Source organism: Pterocles gutturalis, unplaced genomic scaffold (assembly GCF_000699245.1).
Source record: "Pterocles gutturalis isolate BGI_N339 unplaced genomic scaffold, ASM69924v1 scaffold29771, whole genome shotgun sequence".
Classification (NCBI taxonomy): Eukaryota; Metazoa; Chordata; class Aves; order Pterocliformes; family Pteroclidae; genus Pterocles; species Pterocles gutturalis.
The window spans coordinates 1341-8710 of NW_010103903.1; the positions used below are offsets into that span (position 1 = coordinate 1341).

The following is a 7370-nucleotide window of genomic DNA, read 5'->3' on the forward strand; positions in this document are numbered from 1 at the left end:
GCACTACTGGGGATATCACTGAAGAGGAAAAACAGCTGTGTTCATTCTAGCTTGCTTTGGAGACCAGGGGAAATGTACAGTGTGTGTAATTAAAGGATGGAGAGAGAGGAACATTACATTTTAATTGTAAAAGTGTTGCACAAAGAGTAATGACTTAATGTGGCCTTAATCCATAGTTTTAGCTTCTGGTTATTTATGAAGTGTAGCAACTCCATCAAAACCCAAGTCTTGTCAATATTGGAAGAATCAACACCGTCTGGCTGGTTGGCTTTGGAACATTAATCTAGCCTACCTGTCGTAAGTAAGCTATGGGGAAAACACTAATGACACTGAAAACTCAGCTATCTCAGGAACAAAAAACACGTTAATGTTCAAATAAATATGATTATTTGTACAGATTTTTGTATTGTAGTTTACTTTTTTTCGTGTTGACAATTTCTTTTAATTGACAGCTCTTAACATTTGGACAAGCAGAAAAATGGCATCAGAAGACATCACTAAGCTTGCAGAGTCACTTGCCAAAACCAAAGTGGGTGGTGGACAGTTGAGCTTCAAAGGCCAGAGCCTTAAACTCAATACAGCTGAAGATGGTAAGAGAAAATATGCTTGTGTTTGGGAAGTGTCTCCCGGAAATTCTAAAGGTTTGCAGTAAAACCGCCTGCTAATCCTGCAGGGCCAAGTTGTCATAATATTAGCTGTGATGCAAGGGTCATTCAGCTACAGCTGCTTCTCCTAGAGATGTTTCCTTCCCTTTTTGTACCCTGCTTTGACATGGTGCCCTGGCAGTGCTACAGCTGGCAGAATTGGGGTTTGGCTCCCTGGTGTGTAATTCTTGTTTTCTTGGTGTTGTCTCCAAGTGCTTTTGACAGTCACTGTGCATTAGAAGTGAGTGCTTCTTTTAAAAACAGTAAGCAAGTGGATGACAGCTCTTGGAACAAGTAGACGCTTCAAAGACCTGCACAGAGGAATGGGCTGATATGTTAATCCACTGCAATAGTCCAGTTTCTTCACAAATTCTGACCAATTTGCTAGACTCTTGTTTTTTTTCTGGAATATCTCTTGCTGGTGTATGTGTGTTTCCCAGTTAAAAATGTCCTGCAGTGGCTGCAATTGTAGTAAATACCTGGAGAATATGTGTACGTTCTTAGATCAACGTCTCTCTCACACCAAGAAATAGCATATTCTTCAGAGAAGTTATGTGCTATAGTGTGTACATTTTTTACTGATTCCAAATGCGATGCTTTTTTATATGCTACTTCAGTAGTGCAAAGCTGCTGAACTATGGGGAGAGGCTTTGGAGCTTGGGAATAACAAGTGCCTATTGACACTATTGACAGAACAGAGTCTGCAGCCTGCTCCTGTGTCTTGCATAGGATTAGTCTAGAGTTAAATTGTTCCACCCTGACATGTTTGCTAAACAGGCATCTGCTTTTGCCGATCAGTGGGAACTTCTTCCTGTTGCTGTGGCACCAATTTCCATCAACTTTTAGCTTAGCAGTCCTTGCATCTTTGTAGGCACATGCACTCTAGCTCCTAAACCATGTGCTGCATGGCAGAGGAATCGTGCTTATGAAGTAAGGAAACTTTACTTTTGTGAATGGAAGGATGGCTATCAGAGAATAGAACCAGAAATAAATTGTGAAAAGGCATAGCGGGGAATGGAGAACCTTCTCTTTTGTGACCTGACGCTTTAGGTTACTGTTCCCATTACTGTTTCAGGATTCTTTCAGATAATGTTGCTCTGCTAAGGGTAGAGTTGAGCAGGTATTGCTGCATCAGAGTGTTACTGTGATACCTAAGATGATAATTAAAAGGCCAGCTAGACTATCTGCTTTTTGCAGCTGAAGAAGTGATCAAGCAAATTGAGGAATTTGGTGGCCTGGAAGCATTGCGCCTGGAAGGCAACACAGTGGGTGTGGAGGCAGCAAAGGTCATTGCCAAAGCCTTGGAGAAGAAATCGGAGCTGAAGGTGAGATCCTCAAGTGGGTGGTGGTGAGGGGAAGAAGGCCTCTCTATGCTCTTCCTGCAGTAGCCTGCTTTGAGTTAGCTCCAGAGCTTCCTTGGTGGGTTCTATCCCACTTTGGGATAATGGGAGCACTTTCTGCAATCCTAACTGTTCCTGTTCAGAAGGCTTCCAGTCTTAAAGCCTGGGAAGCTGTGGAAAGAGGAGCCTCTCTGCAGAGGCAGCATCTGTGAACAAAGAACTGTGGCAACAAAACCTAAGTTCTAATGGAAAAGCTGGGTCATATCTTCTGGAGAATGATCAGATCTTCTGAAGATTGTGTCTTCAGAGAATGCCTGAATAGGGAAGAAATAATGGAGCAAATGCACCAGGAGGTTTTTCTGTGTCCAAGCTATGTTTCCCTGCGACTGTTCTAGCCTAACGTTAGAAGGATGCTGTGCTGCTAGAGGCGCTGTCCTTTGCAGGAGAGGAGTATGAAATATTGATTCAGGTTAATCACCCAAGTGTAGCTTTTCAAGCAAGTCCAGATTGCTGAGCTCCATACCTTAGTAAAATCTGCATTCCTAATGTATCTTCCAGTTTCCGTCTGCTTTGTCCTGAGGTAATTTTCTCAGCAGAAAAGAGGTCCAGCTTCAATGCAAACAAGAATTCTTGTATAGTGTTATTTACAATGTGCATTTCAGTGGTGTTATGTCCTTGCAAGTGAAGTAATTGTAACGTTACTTCTCGTGGCTTCTTAGTACAATCAAATGACAAGCCCAAGGGAAGGCAGACAGTATTGAGCTGTCCCCAGTGATGTAATGCAGCTCGTATGTGTAAACCTCTGTACACCTCCATTGTCCTAAATATTTTTAATGGTTTCTATTTGTATGTTTCTTATTTTAGAGGTGTCATTGGAGTGACATGTTCACAGGGAGACTAAGGTCTGAGATCCCTCCTGCTTTGGTAAGTAAAAACTAGATTTGAGACTTCTGACTAATATGACTTCTTTTCTCACCTGTCATGCTTTTTGTGGGAGTGAGTTGATCTTTATCTACACTCTTAACACTAAGTGTATCAGAATAGGTGAATGATTCTTTTTTTTGCTCCTTCTGTACGAGGTGGAGAAGAGTTGATAACAAGCCAAATGCTAGTCCATGCTAGTGAAGAAGCTTGTGACTGGGGAAAACATCCTCGTGATCTGATGAATAGAATGGGAACTACACTTTCTAATAAAAGCATATGGCCATCTCTTCCAAGAGCATTACGGAGCTTCTTGCCTCCTTGAGTACTGTGAAGCAAAAGCATGACAAACTCAACAGAATGAGAGCGATATTTCTTTTAGCAGTGTAGAGCAAAAACTCACCTTGAAAAATGTGTATTTGACCTGAAGGGATGGGATAACTTCTGGGTATCTTTAGCTTAATTTGCACAACTTCTCCTCTGTCTTTAGCTGTAAAGTTTTATTTCCCTGAGCAGCTTTGAACATCTTCAAAGTGGAAATTTTTTGCAGCATCACTATCATACCTAGCCACTGCAGTGATGCTGTCACTAAAAGTCAGTCCACTCCCTCCCTCCCACCCACTGCCATCTGTTTCCTTACAGATCTCTTTGGGAGATGCACTCATCACTGCTGGAGCCCAGCTGGTGGAGCTGGACCTGAGTGACAATGCCTTTGGGCCAGATGGTGTGCGTGGCTTTGAGGAACTGCTGAAGAGCCCTGCATGCTACACCCTACAGGAACTCAAGCTCAATAACTGTGGCATGGGAATTGGTGGTGGCAAGGTAAGGGTTGTCTCCTTTTCGGGAATGAGGTCAGAGCCAAGACTTGGCTTCAGATGGCCCTACAGAGAACCACAGAATGATTGAGGTTGGAAGGGATCTTTGGTGATCATCTAGTTCAACTCCCCTGCTCAGGGCAACTAGACCATGTTGCTGAGGGCTGTGTCTAGTCAAGTTTTGAGTATCTCAAAGGCTGGAGACTTCACAGGCTCTCTGGATAGTCTATCCCAGTGTTTAACAACCCTCACAATAAAAAAGGAGGTTTTGTGTTTAAATGGAATCTTCTCTGCATTGGTTTGTGTGCATTTATGTCTGTCTCTGCCTTCTTTATACCACCTTCTCCCACTATCCTGTTATTCTGGCTGTTCTTATGCGTGGATAAGATGCCCCCTCCCCAGAGCCTTCTCTTCTCCAGCCTTAATAATCCCAGCTCTTGGCACTCTCCCGGTATGTAAAATTCTCCAATGCCGTAATCATCCTTGGGACCCTTTGCTGGACTCACCCCAGTATGTCCATCTAGGAGCCTGGAACTGGACACAGTACTCTGATTTCCACAGGACTGAATAGAGGAGAATGATCACTTCCCTTGACCTGCTGACAATGCTTTTCCCAAGGCAGCCCAGCAGACTTTCTTTGCTCCAAATGCATATTGCTGACTCTTAGTCAACTTGTCACCCACTTGGAACCCTGGGTTCTTCTCTGCCAGGCTATTTTGCCCCCAGCTGACCCCTAGCTTATGCTGGTACGTGGGGTTATTCTTCCCTGTTTGCAGGACTTTGCATTGCCCTTTAAACTTAGTGAAATTCTTGTTGGCCCATTTCTCCAGTCTCAAGATCTCTTCCCTCTATATGTTTTCATGGATAAATTTCTGAAGTATGAAGAGCTCATCTGTTTTTCCAGTATAGGAAAACACTTCTATCCTAAACAGTAGATTCTGTGTCAAGAGAGCTATTAGCCTTGGGTTTGAGAGAACAGTATTTCCAAGCCTAGCACTGAAAGGATGCCTGTTGGTTGAGGCAGAAAACTGTGACTAACTGTCATTATCACTAAAACCCTATGTGTTTGCCAGTTTAAGAATAAAAGGTTCTTCACAGAGTCAGTGTGTTCTAGTCTTGCAAAATTATCACTTCTTGCCCAAGACTGTAGTGTGCAAGTGTTGTAATTACAGACAGGTTTATTGTATTGTATACCCTACTGTAGAAGCAGGCACGTTTCTATGGTGACTGAAGTATTTCTTGAGAGCTAGATATACAAAACATGTTTGGATTCCTTCAGAATTAGATGCTGAGGTAGTATGAACTGCTTGGTTTATCTTTAGATACTGGCAGCTGCACTGAAAGAATGTCACAGGAAATCAAGTGCCCAGGGCAAGCCTCTTGCTTTGAAAATATTTGTGGCTGGCAGAAACCGCCTGGAGAATGATGGTGCCACTGCCCTGGCTGAAGCCTTTGGGGTAAGTACCAAACCAGAGCTTCTTGACAGCAAATTGGAGCAAGGTGTGCTTAAGTACTAATTTTAAGGGTAACACTCACAGAGCTTGCTTCAGCTTGGAGGCAGTGGCTGGTTATTGGTTCACTAAAGTCATGATGGTGTTTGCTACTGAAACTGGAGTCTTCAACAAGTGCAGTTAGAATTGATGACTGAATGTGACCCAGTTTCCAAAGCCATAACTAGTGTCTGTGTAAACTGGTTACTTGAGGAAGAAACAGGCATCTGTTGAGTAATTTAATAGCAGTCCTATTTCTTCTCCTCTCTCTGTGCTAATGGAGGTTATCTGGCACTGGGGTAGGTGTACCAGCTGACCTCTTACATGCTTCTTTGCCTAGTTGTTCAGTTGTCTGGCAAAAGCAACCTAGTGTTTTTGCTAGGATCATCCTGTGAGGGCTCTAAATGCTCCCTAGCTTTCTCTAGCTGTCACCAGCAAACTTGCATTTTTGGAGGAAGAGAATTCATTGTGGTTGGGGACACCTAGATCTCATCTTCCATTGCTGCTAAAAGTGACTTCTGAGTGTTAATGCATATCCTCACGTATATTAACAATGATATTGCAGGTTATAGGTTGTTCTTTTTGTAAAGAGCTGTCTGGATGTGATTTTTGACTAATCAGTAATCATGGCAAGAATAAGACTTCTTAAATACTTGAGAGGCACGAAACAAAGTGATTCATGAGGAACTTAGACTGAATGGCACTACCAAAATGGGATTCATTACTGTGTTTTGTGACATGCTGTTTAGTCCGTAAAGAGTGTTCATACTAATTTTCTTATGGGCTTGTTTCTGCATTGTATTCTGCATAAATGTAGATCTTAATTAGAAAAATACCGTATCCAGTGATGCTGCTGTGTCTGTTTCAGTGTTGTTGAACCACAGGTGAAGAACTCTTGTTTTAAGGTATCCAGAGCAGGCATGCTAGGGGAATGCTACTTGTGACTGTTGCAAGCAGGGCTTTGTGTTACTCTGACACTTGCCATGAACCTGCAGTGTCACTTAGGTTTGTGTCGTAACTGCTGGTAAATAATTCTATATAGAAGAACTAATGGAGTTTTGAGATGGAGGAACACAATTTTAAGCAAATCCTGAAGAGTGGAGCACTATACTCTTGAGTTGAAGTATGCCTCCTAACAGCTTTTTTCATCTGCATATTTTCCCAGATCATTGGGACTCTAGAAGAGGTCCACATGCCGCAGAATGGAATCAACCATCCTGGCATCACGGCGCTGGCCCAGGCCTTTGCTGTCAACCCATTACTTAGGGTTATGAACTTGAATGACAACACCTTCACAGAGAAAGGAGCTGTTGCCATGGCAGATGTGAGTTGTTCTAAGCAGTTGCTTTGGGCTTGTCTTCTGCCCCCCAGTCTCCTCAGATATAGTTAGCTTTAGCACCTCTGGGTTGGTGGAGCCACATGCCACGCTGCAGTGGGAAAGATAACCTTCCAGGAGTGATAGGACACTCATTTACTTGCCTGTCTGTACTTTCAAATTGGTGCTGTCTTACAGACTCTGAAGGCACTTCGGCAGATTGAAGTGATCAACTTTGGAGACTGCCTGGTGCGTTCAAAGGGCGCTGTTGCTATTGCTGATGCTGTTAAAGAAGGGCTTCATAAACTAAAGGTATTGTCGTCTTGCTGTTCAGCTTTGAATATCTTTTGGAGATGCCTAGTTTCCCATTTCCTGTTTTTCTGTCCATTCTCCTGCCATTACTGATTATTTGAAAGTGGGATTCACTTCAGTGCAGGCTCTGTCCTCACATCATAAAAGCAATAAGCTGTATTGGAGATCAGTGGCATTGCCACATCCAGCTAAGGCTATGCTACATGGAGGTGTACCAGTGATCTGTTTAGACTCTGCCTGATGTTTTTGAAGCTGTTGGTTCAACTCAACACGTGCTGTTCAAGAAATCTGATGATAATGGAAGTGTCTGCTTTTAGAACCTCTCAGGGGGTTGTGAGCAGGGACTGAGATGTTCCTTTTTATGAACAGCTTGTAATCTCTTCAGTATTTCAGAGTTCATACAGTTAATGCTTTTTCTTTGTTGGGGCAGGTATCAAAGGTCCAAATATTTTTAGCTTTTTGGCAATACCACAGCCTCCTACATGAGTATTTGCACAGGACTTGCATTTGACAACATTCTAGACAGGCCTAAG

General features: G+C 42.9%; 1 protein-coding gene across 1 annotated transcript; it reads left to right on the top strand.

Annotated features, from left to right (window-relative positions):
- Window positions 1-456: 456 nt before the first annotated feature.
- On the top strand, window positions 457-6853 carry LOC104458077 (ran GTPase-activating protein 1; the record flags this gene model as incomplete). Its single annotated transcript, XM_010086892.1, has 7 exons — window positions 457-590; window positions 1842-1969; window positions 2849-2908; window positions 3548-3727; window positions 5043-5177; window positions 6376-6534; window positions 6724-6853. Coding segments are annotated over exons 1-7 (904 nt in total), but the record flags the coding sequence as incomplete, so codon positions are not given.
- Between the last annotated feature and the right edge of the window lie 517 nt (window positions 6854-7370).